This window comes from Typopeltis vanoorti, chromosome 9 (assembly GCF_054136105.1).
Source record: "Typopeltis vanoorti isolate ZY-2024b chromosome 9, IOZ_Tvanoo_1.0, whole genome shotgun sequence".
Lineage (NCBI taxonomy): Eukaryota > Metazoa > Arthropoda > Arachnida > Uropygi > Thelyphonidae > Typopeltis > Typopeltis vanoorti.
In genome coordinates, this window is record NC_143557.1 from 139,425,085 (window position 1) to 139,442,503 (window position 17,419).

General features: G+C 36.3%; 1 protein-coding gene across 1 annotated transcript in view; it reads left to right on the plus strand.

Moving 5' to 3' along the window:
- Positions 1–17,419, plus strand: part of LOC150103620 (dual specificity protein phosphatase 22-like) — a 134,310-nt gene that overhangs the window by 79,503 nt on the left and 37,388 nt on the right. Inside the window, exon 3 of the mRNA XM_090398497.1 lies at positions 3,197–3,321. Coding sequence (XP_090254623.1) covers positions 3,197–3,321 — 125 coding nt within the window. The remainder of the gene's footprint in view (positions 1–3,196; positions 3,322–17,419) is intronic.

The window sequence follows — 17,419 nt, forward strand, 5'->3', positions numbered from 1 at the left end:
CTGTTCAGATCTCCAACAAGAATCACTTTTTTATTTATGTCAGCTGCCTGTTCTAATGACGCAAATTCCTCCACTGCTTCCTTAGAAGAACCTTCTGTGGGACCTTCATAGGCACAAATAAGTTTGATTGTCTAATTTCCTATTTTGAAGTTTGCGACATAACTCTACTTGAAACTGCCTTCCAATCAAAAAGTTTATCTTCGTGATGAATAGTATTCATCACGAATAATATTCATTGTGTTGAATACTATTGCTGCTACTTCCTTTCCTTGATCAATAGAGGGTACAATTTGGTCAGCTAAGTCCTGAATTGCCAGCCCATCCTTGTATACCATGTGAAGGTGAGAATCGGACATTAGGTCAAAGTCCCAGTTGGTTCTCCATATTTCTGAAAGGCGATGACGAGGTCTCCTCCCAGTTATTTGTCTTTGATCCTTTTAGCAATGTTTATTCAAGATGACAAATTATTAATATTATTACATGATACCTCCAGGGATTCCAAGGACTCGTTGCTGGGGTACTTGAGTCCACTACACACAACTTACTGTCTCCCCTACTGCTTAATTCTCCAAATACAACACTACTACCACCACCAGTATTTTTTGTCTGTAAATTGTGTGTTCTCATGGCCAAGTTGCCTGTGCATGGAATGAAAACCTTGCATTGCTAGGATGAAAATACCCTGCTACCTTTGTATGAGATCTGCAAACTCACCTTCAATTGAAAAAAAAAACACATATAAAGATTCCTCTTGTCATGACCAGAATCGAATACAAATCTTTTCCAATTGAAAGATGTAATATTCTGCTGTTCTTCCAATTTCACTGCAGAGGTGCTTGGACATAGGGACAATATCAACAAGGTTGATATTATGTAGGCACTAGCTAAATGAAATTAAAAGGAATGAGAAAAAATTGATTAAAACATCAAATCAGTGCAATATACAAGATGTTCATTTAATATATTTAGCTGATAGTTAGATATAAAACATTTGATCAAACATTAAATGTTACAAATGTTTGGATTTGGAAAAATCAACGAAATGCATCCAGAAAAACAGTATGTAAAATTAAAATATAGGGGAACTAACTATGGTTAGTATTGAAGAATGTGTAAGCAAAGTATAAAGTGATTCCCATTCATTGTATCTCCTATCTAGGAGGTTGACTACCACGATGTGACTCATGGTTAACTACGGGCATTGTGGCGAGAACCCTATCTCCTCCACGTATTGTAAGTATTCATGACTAATCCGTGTGTGTTCACAGGACCGGTTGCCTACTCTGAGGGATGAAAAACCCTCTACCTCCCTATGAGACCAGCTAACTCACCTTTAGTTGAAAGAGACCAGATAAAGGTTCCTCATGTCATAGATGGGAATCGAACCCAGGTCTTTCTGACCAAAGGGCTTTGTCTATACCAACTGAGCTACAGAGGTTCATAATGTGATACAGTTATTAAACAAAATGAGAGGTTGAAAATTAATTAAACATGTTTTTTAAGTAATAGCAATTAACTGTCATATCCAAAAACAAATCTCTTAGCTTTTTTGACTATGTAGCACATAGTCAAATTTCTAGAAAATTTCTGGGCATTATCCCAGTGAAAATGGAGTTTGTATCCATATTGCTAGATTGCCAAAGTTATAAGTTTGATTGTAGTTGCTGACTAGAGGAACTGTCATCTTGCTAGAATACATTCTCATGTTATTCACTCTGCCACAGGCAAGTAGGATTTTCCTCTTAGAATTTCAGGCTTTTAACCCCACAACTTGCCTCCGTAGCGTAATTGGAAGAACGACAGTACATTGCGCTCTTCGATTGGAATAAGCCTAAGTTCGATTCTCGTCACGACAGGAGGAATCTTTATCTGGACGATTTTAAATCGAAGGTGAGTTAGCCGATCTCATACGGAGGTAGCAGGGCTTTTTCTCCTGGAAACTCGGGTTTTTCATCCCGCATACAGACAAATCGGCCCTTTAGAACACAGGCAATTTACAGACATAGAATACCAGTTGTGGTGGAGGTGGGTGGCAGATGGCATTGATGGAGATGATTCGTATTAGCAGTTCGGTGTAGTGGTTGAGACAGTTGTGGGTGTCCTCCCACGATGAGTCTTCGGACTCCTTGGAGGTGTCAGGAATAATAATAATAACTCAAGAGAAATTAAACCATTGAAAAACTTATACTACTTTAGACAATGATATATAGTGTTAAGGATGAGGACCAGATGGCAGCAGTTATTCTGTTGTGTTTCTTCCTGATATCTAATTATTTATCCCCTCAGGTCTTGAAAAGTTAGGGATAAATGTCCACACCTATTCCCTTTGGGGAATAAGCGTGCATTAGCAGATTGTTGTTGTTATTATATGACATGATAAACAAAATTGCAGCTAGAGCCATTTCTTTCAATAAATATTCCAAAATTAATTGGCTAATACTGCAAAAAATTTTACTGAAAGTGGATACATTCCTAAAAAAATCCACTAACCTTTCAAAACTCATCTGCAGACTAAAAGAGAAAGTTTATACCACCTTAGGAAACCTTAGAAAAAAATCAAGGAAATGCATCAAAAAATTTCAGTTACAAACCACTTACAAACCAGATATCCACTGCCAGTATCGAAACACTAAAAAATAAGTCATTTCAAAAATTACTTTTTCTCAGCATACATTAAAAATACACCAATTTGAATAAATTTGGATACAACAAACAGGACCTTTGAATGCCAAAGATGAGAGATACTCTGCAAGAAAAAACAACAAAACTGGTTGCACCCAAAGATTGCAGTTGGAGTACTAGCTTGAGTCTTTTTTTATTTATTTATTATTTTTTTTTTTATTGTGTATCATTTGTGGATTCTCAATATTAATAAATCCATAATTGGGTTGTGGCATAACATAAATTGTTTTAGTTCTTTATTATTGTTCTGTATTATCTGTAAATCTCTTCATAGATCTGTGTGTCTAACCAATGCATGTATTTAAATACCTGCTTGAATTTTACAGAATTGAGTATGAGATAAACTATATTTCTAAAGAAAAGGTAATATATGCTTTTGTAGGAGTCATTAGATTTGTTCTGTATGTGGATGGATGTAAAGTACATTATGCTTTATATATATATATATATATATATATATATATATAGCATTAGTTTAAAATTGAAATGTGTTTTTTTTTTTTTAACTGTGTAGGACAAAGAATATCTTTGTATCCAGGCATCAGACTCACCATGTCAGAACTTGACCCAGTTTTTTTCACGGTGCAATGACTTCATACATAAGGCTCGATCAAATGGTGGTAGTGTCCTTATTCACTGGTAAGTTATAATCATACTTATAACAATATTTTATTTTTGTTGTGTTATATTATTTGGCTCTATCTATCTAGAGATTTAATTGTTGTTTTTATTTATTTGTATAGTTTGCGACAAACATTACTTTGAAATAGAAAAGAGAGATTTCATCTTGAATATTCAGTATTCCACCCAATCCTTAATGCCATTTTCATACATGCTGAATGGTCATTATATTTTTGCCATATAAACCTCAACCAGTTGTTTTTTAATGTGAGAAATACGTGTTCTGTCCATTAATTAGTCTTGCATTTCATTATTAATCATCTTTACCAGTTTTGCATCATTTGAAAATTTTGGCACTAAACTTGTAATTACAACAGTATGTTACGTGTCATTAAAAAATTAAGAATAATGGTGGATCTCATACTGATCTCTGTGGAACCTCATTAGTTACAAAACGCCTAATCAGAGGTATCACTACTACTCTCTCTCGATTCTTCTTTGACCATTTCAGGGCTTTACCCTTGACACCATATTTCTCCAATTTATAAATAATATGATTGTATGATGAAGTGTGGATTACCTTCTTAAAATCCACATATCATTAAATTCCTGATATTTCTCTACCTTTAGGAATGTATGGAATTTCATGAATTCCATTACTAAATTCCTATTGACAGTTTCCTTCCAAATTAGTATATTATCTGTTGGGACTCGATTATTTTTCAGATCTTATGTTACACTTACATCAGAGGCTTAATGGAATGAAACAGCACTAAGAAAGGATTAAAAAATATCCTTTAATTCTTCCAGTGTTTCGTCTTAGTCACTGCAACATCTCAGTGAGTACAATATGAGACGTAACGCGTGTGCACAGGTAGCACAAAACTAAGTGAAACATGGATGAAAGATTAGAATCTTAACTTGGTAGGGCATTCTCTGTGGGCACCTGTTGGCAGCCTAGAATGTAAACTGGGATCTTGAAGTATTAGTGTTTCCCATATTTTGGGAAGAATGGATTACTTAAGAGTCAAAGCCAAATAACTGGGAGGAGTCCTCCACATCTCCATTCAGGAATGTGGAGAACTGACTGGGGTTTTTGACCTAATGTCCAATCTCACCTTCACTGTAGAAGAAGAAAAAGCCCAACAACAGTAGAACTGAAGATAGGAACCATCAATATAACGAGTATTAATGGAAAGGAAATCGAATTTGCAGAAGAATTGATAAAGTACCATGTGGACATAATTGGCATTACTGAGACAAAGAAGACAAAAATAGGTGAGATCTTACTAAATAATAGTTATAGGATGTTATATTCAAGCAATAATGATCAAGGAAAGTGTTGGATTCTAATTATGTAGAAAATAGAATAAATGTTATTTGATTCAGAATCCAACATGATTTTCCATCACAAAGGCTGCGTTTGTAAATATTATTTAATGCAAATAACGTAAATTATAATTTGATATCATATAACTACCTTAATTATATCAAATATTTAATTATTTAATCAAAGAAATGTGTTAATGGCTTAATAATATTTAATATTTAAGATTCTGTATTAAATATTATTAAGCTATTTTATTTATTGTTATGTCAATATTATAAAAACTTGTATTTGCAATATTAACTACGCATTTATTGAGAAGCAAATATTCTAATTATTCCTATTTGTGTATAAAGCTTAATGGCATGTAATGACTCAATGTAGTAGTATAGCCTTGTCTAATATTGGCGACAATGTTTATGTTTGTCTGTTGTCGTAGAGACGCGTGAAATAAACGAGCGCAAGTGGAACAGAGCGTGGGCTAAAGAGAGAATAAAAAAAATATATAAAAAGTAAAGAGTTGGGATGGAAACTTGGAAGTGAGAGGATGCAGGGTGATAAAATAAAGAAGTAGAAGTAAATAAAAGGTTCTTAAGGGTAGGAGTTAAGTGGATAATTTTTATAAGTGAGCAAGAACGTAACGAATTTTATGGTTAGCTGAAAGTGAAATCAGCAGTAATAACAGAAGGAAAATTAAAGCTACAATCGGATAAAGTAAAAAGCTGAACATTCAAGGAAGAATTCTGAATAAACCCAGCTGGTCTAGTATTGCAGCTTATTTCCGATTTGCCCTAAAGAGAACCTCACAGTGTTTTAATTAATTTATGAGTGGTAATAAGGATGGTTGAAGTGCCCTGTAATTGATGTCAGGAATTCTGAAGCGTAATTGATAGTGCGTTAAGTATAACTGCGGATAAGTTTTGTAGATGTGTTTTTATTCTTTAAGTGTGATAAGTAAATTCCAGAAGTTTGCTTACAACATAATAGATGTTCTAGGAACCATTTCCGGTAAGGTCTATCATAGTGTATTATTAACTTTAACTGTGGAAACCCTTCGTGATTGAGAGTTGGAGATAAGAATTGTTTGAAAGATATTTTCAGCTATTAGATCCTGTAATATTTTGAACTTGTAGCATGACTGAGAAATGTATGTAAACTAATTAGATTGGATGTTCAGTTATATTCATTTAAGTGTAAAAACTTTATAACCCTGGAGCTAAGAAGGTGTATGTGAAGACTTGGAAGATTGTGCTAATGTAATTGACTTGACTTAATGTTTGACTTATTTCTATTGTTTAAAATTAGAAGTAAAATTTATGTAAGTGTTATATGACCTATATTAAATGCTTTATTTGTTAACCTAACTGTTGTATTTGCCTGAAATTCTTTTTACTGCACCGTTCACAAAAATTCGAATCTAGCGGGAATCCCAAAGAGAGAAAATAAATATTTCGGCCTGAATGAGTGAGAAGACTGCTAACTAACTTTGAATTGATCCTACTATTTCATATAGATTTATCTAAGGATAGAGTGGCGCAGTATAATAGAAATTTCTCTACCCTTAGATCAGTGATCAATTTACAATTAGTTTTCTTTTATTTTATGAAAGTGACTTTTAACAAGATGGCGGATTCGAACATCAAGAGAACAACATCACGACAAAAGTAAATGTAATATATCTGCTATTTAGCAATATCAGATTATTCTTTCCATTTTATTTATTTGTTTAATCAAAATCAGCTGCCACTAAAAATAATGTAAGATAATCTGATATTACTAAATACCAGATATCCTACAAAAGAGTAGCGATAGCATTCAACACCAAAGATAAACTTCTTGATTGGAAGGCAGTTTCAAGTAGAGTATTATATGGACAAACTTCAAAATGAGGGAAATGGACAATGAAACTTATTTGTGCCTACGGTCCCAGAGAAGGTTCTTCTAAGGGAGAAGAGGAAGAATTTTTTGAGTCATTAGAACCAGCAGCTGACATAAAGAAAATGGAAAACACGGTTCTTGTTAATCTGAACGGCAGAGTAGGAAATGAAGCCTGCCAGACATATAGGAACATTTTTGGAAAAATTGAGGAAAAGGTAAAATTAATAATAAAGGTAGGTATTTTCTGGACTTCTGCTCAGGACATGGAATAGTTATTACTAACACCATGTTCCAACATAAAGATGTGCACAAGTTCACATGGAGAGAAGACAATAAATAAGAAATGCCTCATTGACTGCGTCGTTGTTGATAGTGATATCTTCATGCTGGTTCAAGATACAAGAGTGTATGAAGGATTTAAAATTGGAAGTGACCATTACTTAGTGCTAATCAGGATAAAAATGAATATCGCATTGAACAGAACAGTATATAAGAAAGCTTTAAAAATAAAGTTCAGCAGCTTTTACAAGTAAACTGTAGACTTTACTATACAAACATTATTGATGTAAAATGAAACAGATTGAATACAAGGACCAAACTTTGGAGTCTCAGTGGAAACTCTGAAAAAGACATTGACTGATTCAGTTAGGAAAGTATGTGGTGAAGTTGTCTGCAAGGATAGAAAAATGAGAACCCCATGGTCAGTACAAGATGTTAAAGAACAGTCTTGAAAAAGAAGAAATCATACCGAAAGTTCCTAGCAAATAAGTCAGTAGACGTCCTAAACAAATACAGAGAAACGAAGCTAGCAGTGACAGAACCATACTAGAGAGGAGTGCATATCAGTAGTTGAGATAGAAAATGCCATCAAAAGCTTGAAATATGGAAAGGCAGCTGGAGTAGATAGATGATATTAGATCAGAAATGCTGTGGAGAAAAGTATGGAGGTATAAAAGTTTTGCAGTAGTTACACTGTATATGACAAGGTACACAGAGAAAAGCTTTTTAAACCATTACAATTATATGGGAAAAATGGAACATTATGCAGAGCAATACATAGTCTGTATTCCAGTTGTCGGTCACCAGTTAGAATTGAAGGAAATACAAGAAGATGGTTTGATGTAAAATATGGGGTATGACAAGGGATGCACATTATCTCCACTCTTATTCATCATCTGTATAGATTACATTATGAAAGAATGTGGCATTAGACGCGATATTAGAATTGGACATGTTTCTCATTATCTCCACCCGTTCAAATTTAGTTCTTTGCTTTATGCAGATAATGTTGCATTCCTAAACACATCTAGTGCACTTCAGCTATATTCTGAATGGAGATCCCATAGAACAGGTAAAATATTTCTACTATTTTGGCTCAGGTTTTTTAGTGAAGATTTACGAAAGCTGGTAAGATGGGTAGCCAGGTGAATAAATTTATAAATGTTATAGCCATTGTTTATGAATGTGTCACTAATGATTTTTAGTTCTTGTTTCAGGGCCTGCTGGTTAGAGCAAATAGTTGTGGCTCTGTTTTTAAGGGTGTTTATGACTCCATATTTTTGTGCTGGGTGGTGATATGAATTCGCATGTATGTATTGGCCTGTGTGTGTCGGTTTTCGGTAGACCGTGAAGGATAGATTGCCTGAAGGAAGACGTGTAACTAGTGTGTCTAGGAACGGGAGCGAATTTTGGTTTTCGATTTCGATGGTAAATTGTATGCGTTCGTGTTGTTTGTTTAGGTGGCTGAGGAATGTGTTTAGCGTTTGTCGACCATGCGGCCAGATCGCGAACACGTCGTCAACGTATCTGAGCCAGATTGTCGGTCGAAGCGTGGCGGAATCAAGAGCCCTTTGCTCAAAGGTTTCCATGTAGAAGTTCGCGATTGGGGGGGATAATGGTGAGCCCATGGCCGTACCTTCCTTTTGTAGGTAGAATTTGTTTTGCCACACGAAGTAATCAGACTTTAGTACGTGGGCAAAGAGGGCCGTAATGTCGGGCGGAAATTTGTTCTGTAGTAGGAGAATTGTGTCATTGATGGGGACATTAGTGAAAAGGGCAGAAACGTCAAAACTGACTAATAAGTCGTCTTTGTCGAGCGTTATGTTTTTGATTATGTTTATAAAGTGTTGTGTGTTTTTTACGTAGGAGGGGGAATGACCTACCAACTCCTTGAGTGTTGCTGCTAATTTCTTGGCTAGCTGGTAATTGGGACTGTCTATTCCTTCCACTATTGGTCGAAGGGGCACATTTTGTTTGTGTATTTTCGGAACCCCATATATTCTGGGGGGGGGGCGTAGTGGGGTTTGAGTTTTTTAACTGTGTCTGGTGGCCAAGAAGTGACGAACTTTAATAGTTTTTCTGTTTTGTCCTTTATCCTCTTTGTTGGGTTATAGTTTACCATTTTATATGTGTTGTTATCGGCTACTAGTTGGTTCATTTGCAGTATGTATGTTGACCTGTCAAGGACAACAGTGGCACTGCCTTTATCAGCTTTCGTTAATAGTATGTTTTGTTTGGCTTTTAACGATTTAATTGCTGCTAATTCTGTTTTAGTCAGGTTGTTCTGTATGGTTTTCTTGGTATTTAGGACATTACTGGTTTCTAGTCGTATTTTGTCTGGTATGTTGTTAGGTAGGGATCTGATGCCTCTTTCAATGTGGTAGATAAAATCTAATTTGTTTACCTTTTTAGGCGCTATTGCGTAGTTCAGTCCTTTATTCAGCAGCGTGAGTTCGCCGTTGTTCAGGGTGTGGCTTGATAAGTTGATCACATGGTTCTTGCTTGTCGGTGGTTGGTCGCTTCTTGTCTTCCTTGTTTGTTGTTCATTGTTGTTTCTCGGGGAGGAAGTCCTCTGATTGGCTGCCATATTTTGCCGTTGTTTCAACCTGTGGAATTTTTTCTTGAGTTTTTCTTTGTTCTTTTCTAGGGTATGCTTGGCCGAATTGTCAGTAATTCTTTCAAGTGCTTGTAGAATGTCTTGGTTAACATAGTTCGATAGCTCTAATTGTAATTCAGAAACTAGATTTTGTGTTGTAGCTAGGTTTCGGCGGGCTGTTTGGATCTGTTCTCTAAGCATTGCTTTTTCTGTGCGGTCATAGATACGAAGTGCCTTAGCGGACGTAAATTTCTTTTTTAGCCTGATGCAGATCGGAATGAGGTTATTGTCTCTGCATCTCTTTAAAAAGGCCAGCCAATTGATCAGGAGAGAAATACGAATCTTTAGCTTACCATAGCGATTACAGCGCTTGTGGGTATCATTTCCATGGATGATCTGAATCCTTTCTTTTAGGCTTGCACGGTGATCCGAATGCATTTTTGGAAATTATGGAGACAACTACCGTGTTTGAATAAAAACTTTAGTTTACTATTACTAAAATTTTACAATTCGACGTTTCGACCTTTATGTCAAGGTCGAAACGAGAACTAAAAATCAGAAAAAATCAACAGAATCCTACAACATTATAACCTTAATGCCACCTTTAAACCACCCACTAAACTTAAAACCATATTCAGCTCCTCTAAGGACCCTCTCCTCCCATTAGCACATCCTGGAGTCTATTGCATCCGCTGCACCTGTAACTTACCGTACATTGGTGAAACAGGACGGACAATCCCTATACGCAAAAAAGAACACATTAAATATAACCATTATGGTGAAGCAGGCCTCTCAGACCACGCACTCAACACCTTACACCAAATCAACTGGAAAAGCACCTGCTCCTTACACCGCACAAAAACATGGTACGAAAGAAAATTTAAAGAATCCTGCGAAATCCTGATAAACCACCCAAATATCAACAATAAAGATGGTATGAAAATTCCAAGGATCTGGATGGCACACATTCAGCCAACCTAATTTGAAAGATTCAACACAAGTCAGGACTCTAGCCAATCTGCTATTATTAGAAACCATTCCACTCCAACTGGCTGGAATGATGTTAATATATGTATATAGTAGACAACACAAATAATAGGACTTTAGCGTTGATGTATAATTTTTTTTTTTTTTTTTTTCCCACCAGAGGTCAGGCCAACAATTGTGGTAGCGGTTAGTCAGTGTCTTTAACGAACCAGTATGATTGTAGTATAGCTTGTTTCCTGTGTATATTTGTACGCTCCAGAAGATGACATTGACATAAAGGTCGAAACGTCGAATTGTAAAATTTTAGTAATAGTAAACTAAAGTTTTTATTCAAACACGGTAGTTGTCTCCATAATTTCCAAAAATGCATATGCATGAGTTTATTTTTATATTATTGAGATATGATTTTAGTCTAAAAACCTTTTGTTCAAATAAATGTATTCTTTTAAACTAAAACTTGTGAGTTCTTGTGTCTGAGACTGAACTACCGCTTAGAAAAGTTCGGACCTGTATAAGTAGGGGATACTGTATAAAGAGCATGAAAAAGGGATCCACGACTGCATACCACGTGATCTCTAACCTCAGTTAAATTGTTGAGATGATTAGTAGCTTAAGCCTTAGTATCAGAAATTGGTTTCTGGCTAGCGCAGTCGTTCCTAAAATAATTTGTCAGGAACTGATTTCTGGACCATGTAACTTCTTAAGATATGAAACTAAATTAGGGTATTATAAGAAAACAAAATAAACAAAAGCTAAAAGGAAAACCAGAAAGGAGAACCATAGGACGTAACACTCTACTAAGGTAGAAGTGGAGGAATTTTTTGAGGCTCTAGAGAAAGCTACTGACACAATGCAAAAGGAAAAGTTGGTCCTTGTTGGGGATCTAAATAGCAGAGTAGGAAATGATTGTCAGACATACAAAAATGTTTTGCAAAAATTTGGAGAAAAGAGCAAAGCTAATAATAATGGCAAATACATATTGGATTTCTGCTCAAGACATGGACTGGTTATTACTAACACCGTGTTCCAACATAAAAATGTGCAAATTCACATGGAGAGAAGAGGCAAGAAATAAGAAAAGTCTCATTGACTATATTATTGTAGATAGGGATGTTTTTTCCCTGGTGCAGGACACCAGAGTGTACAGAGGATTTGAAATTGGACGTGATCACTATCTAGTCTTGAGCAGGATAAAATTGAATTTTATATCGAAAAGAATAACATGTAAGAAAGTTTTAAAGCGAATAAAAGTTGAGCAGCTCTCAGATGTGAACTCTAGACTAAAATACACAAACATTATTGGAAAAAAAAATGAAAGAGTTTGAGAACAAGAACCAAATCTTGGAGATTCAGTGGCAAACCTTGAAGAAAACTCTGATTGATTGATTCAGCCAGAGAGGCATGTGGTGAGGTTGTCTGCAAGGATAGAAAAATCAGAACTCCATAGTGGACACAGGAAGTTAAAGAGGCAGCGAAGGAAAAGAAGAAAGCATATCAAAATGTCCTGGCAAATAAGTCAGCTTGTGCTCTTATAGAATACAGAGACAAATGTAAGAAAGCTAAACACTGTGTAAAACTAGCTAAACAAAAGTCATGGGAGGACTTTGGCAAGAACATAGAAAATAAATATCAAGAAGGTGGCAAAATATTCTGCAGGTTGTTGAAGAAGCTCAGAAATGGAGGAAAGAGTGCTGTAAAAGGAAGTTAGAGATGATAAAGGTGACATGAAAACAGAGAAAAAGATATCCTTGAAGTATTAAATAATTACTTCGAAAAATTACTAAATGAAACAAGCAGTGATAGCACAGTGGTAAAAAACACTCAACAGGCATACAATCAGGAATAGATATCCATACTTGAAGTAGAAAAAGCTATCAAATGCTTGAAATGTGGAAAGGCAGCAGGAGTAGATGATATCGACCAGAAATGCTAAAGTATGGATGTATAAAAGTCTTACAGTAGCTGCACTGCATAGTTCAAGAGGCCTGGACAGAGGGATGAATTCTGAATGATTGGAGTACAGCTTTCTTAGTACCCATATATAAAAAGGGAAATTAAACCGAATGTGAGAATTACATGGGTATTTCTCTAGTGAATGTTCTTGGTAAGATTTATGACAGTATACTTGAGAAACGGTTGAGAAGGATTGTGGAAGACAAGCTTGGTGAAGAACAAACTGGGTTCAGGCCAAATAGAGGCTGTCAGGATCAGATCTTCACTTTATGACAAATAGCTGAGAAATATGGAAAAGGCATATGACAAGGTTCCAAGAGAGAAGCTATTCAATACATTACAGTTATATGGCGTCAATGGGGCATTATATCAAGCAATTGCTTAACCTTTATATCAATGACATTGTCAGTGGATTGCAAGGGGATATTCAGTTGTTTGCAGATGATGCGAAGCTGGGAAGGATTATTAGTAATAGTGCAGATGCGGCAGCCCTGCAAGAGGATTTGAATAAGCTAGATAGATGGGCAAATAAATGGGGTATCAGTTTAATGCAGCAAAATGTAAGGTCTTGAGGTTTGGGAAACATCGATGGGACGCTGCATACTCTATGGGAGGAGTTATACTGGAGGAAGTAGGGGAGACAAGAGATCTTGGGTTGATGATTGATAGAAACCTGACATTTAGGGGACATATTGTAAAGGTGGTGAAGGTAACACAGAGGATTGCTGCAATAATGAGGACACTGACCTGCAGAGATAAAATGGTTATCATTCCATTGTATAAGACCCTGATCAGACCACACTTGGACAATTGTTCTCAGATTTGGACCCCAGGATTTGAAGGGGATAAATTAACTGTGGAAAGGGTACAAAGGCAGATAACAAAGATGGTTTCAGGACTGTACAATGATAGTTATGAGGATCACTGAGAGAATGTGGACTGCAGAGTTTGGTGGATAGAAGGAGAGGTGATATGATTGAGACTTTTAAACTGTTGAGAGGTGGTCACATGGTTGAAACTGGGGAGTTCTTTCGCTTGGTTGAACAGCAGGAAGGAGTGATGACAAGAGGCCATCCCTGGAAGTTCCTTTCGTAACTTCCAGGGATGGCCTCTTGTTATCACTGCGATCATCTGTGAGCAAGAGGGTGAGGTGTGGTTTCTTTGCACGAAGAGTGGTTGAACCATGGAATGCATTTCCTGATGGAGTGGTGAGAGCGAGAACGGTCAATGCGTTCAAAGAGTGTTATGATTGACTTTGTGTTTCTTAGGGGGGGGGGCACCTCCCCTCGATGAGTCTTGATAGACTTTGTGTTTCTTAGGAAGGACCTCCCACAATGAGTCTTTTGACTCCATGGAGGCCTGAATAATAATAATAATAATACTTAGTCTTTATTTGAGTTGCAAGTCAGCATTTAGTCTTTATTTGAGTTGCAAGTCAGCATTTAGAATTGAAGGAAGTACAGGAAGATGGTTTAATGTTAAATCTGGTGTGAGACAGAGATGTACATTATCCCCTCTGTTATTCATTATCTATATGGATCACATTATGAAGGAAAGTGGTATTAAACATGATATCAGAATTGGAGATGTTAATGTCAGCCCTTAGCTTTGTGCGGACGATATTATACTTCGAAATAAATCTGCTACAAGTTTGCAAGATTCCCTGACTAAATTGAATAACTGTTGTAATAGTATGGTATGAAGATCAGCAATAAAAAGACAAAGACAATGAAAATAGATAGAATCGTTGAAAATGTCAACTGTGTTTTGAATGGTGAACCTGTGGAACAAGTAAAATGTTTCAGCTACTTAGGCACGATTTTTAGTGAAGATGGTAAATTAAATATGTAAATAGACAACAGAATCAACAAAGCTGGTATGGTAGGCAGTCAGTTGAATAAATTCATATGGAATAAGAGAGAAATTAGTCGGAACGCTAAATTAGCTGTATACAAGATAGTGTTCAAACCAGTTTTAACTTATGGATCTGAGAGCTGAGTCAGAAGTAAAACACTTGACCAAAGACTAGAGACTGCAGATATGAGAGAGAGTCCTGAGAAAGATTAGAGGCATGAACAGATGGCATCAATGGCAATATCATATTAAAAACGAGGATATTAGGAAAGAACTTGACATTGTCAGCATCCAGGATTGCATTAGCAGAGCTATTCTCAGGTGGTATGATCACTTAAATAGAATGGGAGAGGAAAGATTAGCAAAACAAGTGTTCTCTGCCAGGTTGGCAGGAAAACGACCCAGAGGAAGACCAAGATATAGGTGGATTGATATGGTACAAAGTGCCTTAGACGATAGAAATATAAGATCTGATAATGTTGGAGTCTTGACAAGTAACAGACTGATTTGGAGGAAAATTGTAGATAGGAAGTTAGTAATGATGTAAATTTTTCATCTAGTACTGTCATATCCTGTACACCCCTTGAGGGGACATGTCAGGAATTTGATGATGATGATGACATGTAGCTTAACTATCATACATTAATCTCCATATTCTCTCAGGGCATCTGCTGACTTACTTGCTAGGATACTTTGAACTGTCTCTAATTTCTTATGTACCCCATGGAGTTCTATTTTTTTTTTTTTTTTCTTTGCAAACAACTTCACTCCATGCCTCTCTGGCTAAGTCGGTCAATGTTTTCTTCAGATTCTGCCACTTTGATTACACGGTCTGGCTCTTGTCTCTAGATTGATTCATTTTTTCTTTAATAATATTTGAGTCTACAGTTCGCTTTTATAAACTACTGTATTTTATTATTTTCAATATGATATTTAGTTTTATCCTGCCTCAAAACTTAGTGTTAATCACTTCCTGTTTCAAATCCTGTATATTCTTGTTTCCTAAATCATTGGGAAGATGTTGCTGTCAACAATAACATAGTGAAACTTTTCTTATTTTTGTTCCTTGTCTTTGTGAATTTTTGCACACCATTATGTTGAAATATGGTGTTGGTAACAACTAATTCATGTCCTGAACAGAAATCCAGCAGATACCATTATTATTAGCTTTGTTCTTTTCTCCATATTTTTCTAGAACATATCAGTATGTCTGGTATTCATTTCCTGCTCTGCTATTTAGATCTCTAACAAGGATTTTTTCCTGGACTTGTTATCCTTGTTCATTTAGTATCCATGTTGATGACAATTCCTTAAAAGGAGAACAGAGAACCAGTGCCCTCTGAGGATGGGAAATGAGGTCAGAAGCTATTGGGACTCCACATTCCTTAAAAGGCTGCATGGGAGTTGCATCACTGTTGTCCAGCTTTGACCCTTAAGCAACCTCACATGTTGTTGAAATGTTTCTTACATCTAATTTTGTTGTATATCAGGAGAACTGGGGAAATTTTCAGTTGTAGAGGGTCTCCCATTGTAGAAGACACACACACAAAGCATCAGACCATGCTTTAAACTCATTCAATGTATCTGAATTCACCACAATGTCAGGCAGTGCATTCCATCTTCATGCAAAAAATGTTATGCCCCTGCTCACACCTTCATTATAGAGTTTCCAGGGATTTCCAGTTGTTCTATCCCCTTCTCCCTTTCTGTGAAAGATTTCTTTTACATTAACCTGGTAACAATAATTTAACAACATAAATTTTGTTGTATTTGGAGTCATTTGGACAGACTGTTATTGGAACCGAGAGTAACGCATACAGAATATGAATGTGAGCAAGTAAGAAGAGATGTGAATGAGCAGGAGAGTAAAGAATGAAAGAGAGAGAGAGAGATTGAAGTAGTGCTTATCAATGAAGAAGTTGGTAGCATGAGTATAGAGAATGAGAGAACAAGTGTGCAAGACAAACAGGGAAAGGAGTAGACTCAGGATGTACATGGGAACACAGAGTGAGAAAGGTTGTTGCTTCAAGAGGATGTGAATGCTTGTGTAGACAAAACGGGAAGGGGATATAGGGAAAAACAGTTGGATTTGAAGAAGATTCTGAGATGAGTAATGAGAGAAAAAAAAAATGGCACAAGGAAGGTATAGAGAGGTCACGTCTAATAAGCGGTATCAGTGAAACTTGTTATAGATCAAGGAATGAGCTGTTGTGTTTGTATATGAATGCTAGAAATATCAAAAACAAGGACAGTGAAATGGTTGCATTGATTGAATTCATTCACCCAAAAATTGGAATAAGTGAGACATGGTTGGATGAGGATGACATCCTGACAGAAATAGAGATGGAAAGTATGATGTATTTCATGAAGACAGAAAGGGTAAAAAGAGAGGTGGAGTGCTGTTAATGATAAAAAAAGAAAAAGAAAAAGAAAAAAGAGTTATGTCCATACAAGGTACAGGTGGGGTGGCGGGGTAGTAGTTTTGAGGTAGTGTGGTGTGAGATAGAGCTGAATAGAATGAAATACTTTATTGGATGTTGCTATAGACCTGGTAATGAGGAGGATAGTGACCAGGAATTTTATAAGCAAACTAGCTAAGCGAAGAGGAAAAGGATGATCATTATGGGTGATTTTAATTATGGCAATATAGATTATGATGACCAGATAGCAATTGAAAGTAGATAGAATGAGTTTCTTGAGTTTTTGAAGAACAACTACCTCAGGCAGTATCTAATAGAGGGCATGTGTGGATGGAGGGTCTTGGATTTGATCATCCCATCAGAGAATGTTATTATAAATGAGGTGTCAAATCTTCCTCCAGTTGATAAGAGTGACCATGAAGTGATTACCTGGGTGGTTGCCAACTATGTGAGGACTTCTGTGAGGAAAGGGTAAATGAGGGGATACCCATAAATAACATGGAATCTGAACTTGGTGCACATGCATTTTCTGTGGATGATGCCACTAGGCATGATGAGTGTGCAGTTTTCCACACCAGTGTGGCAATTGTCATCATCCTGTGTGAACTGGTATATTGTTCTGGCTGCTCTTTTGTTAGCGCTTACAAGCAAGTTTGGCAATTTTGTGATGGCTGACCACCAGGAAAAGAGAGTGTGCTTGAATATTTTGTTTTCTTTTGGGTGAAACTTCAACTGAAACTACTGTTATGCTTCAGCAAGCCTTTCAGGACAATACTTTAAGTAAAACACAGGTCTGTGAGTGGTTTCCCCCTTTCAAAAATG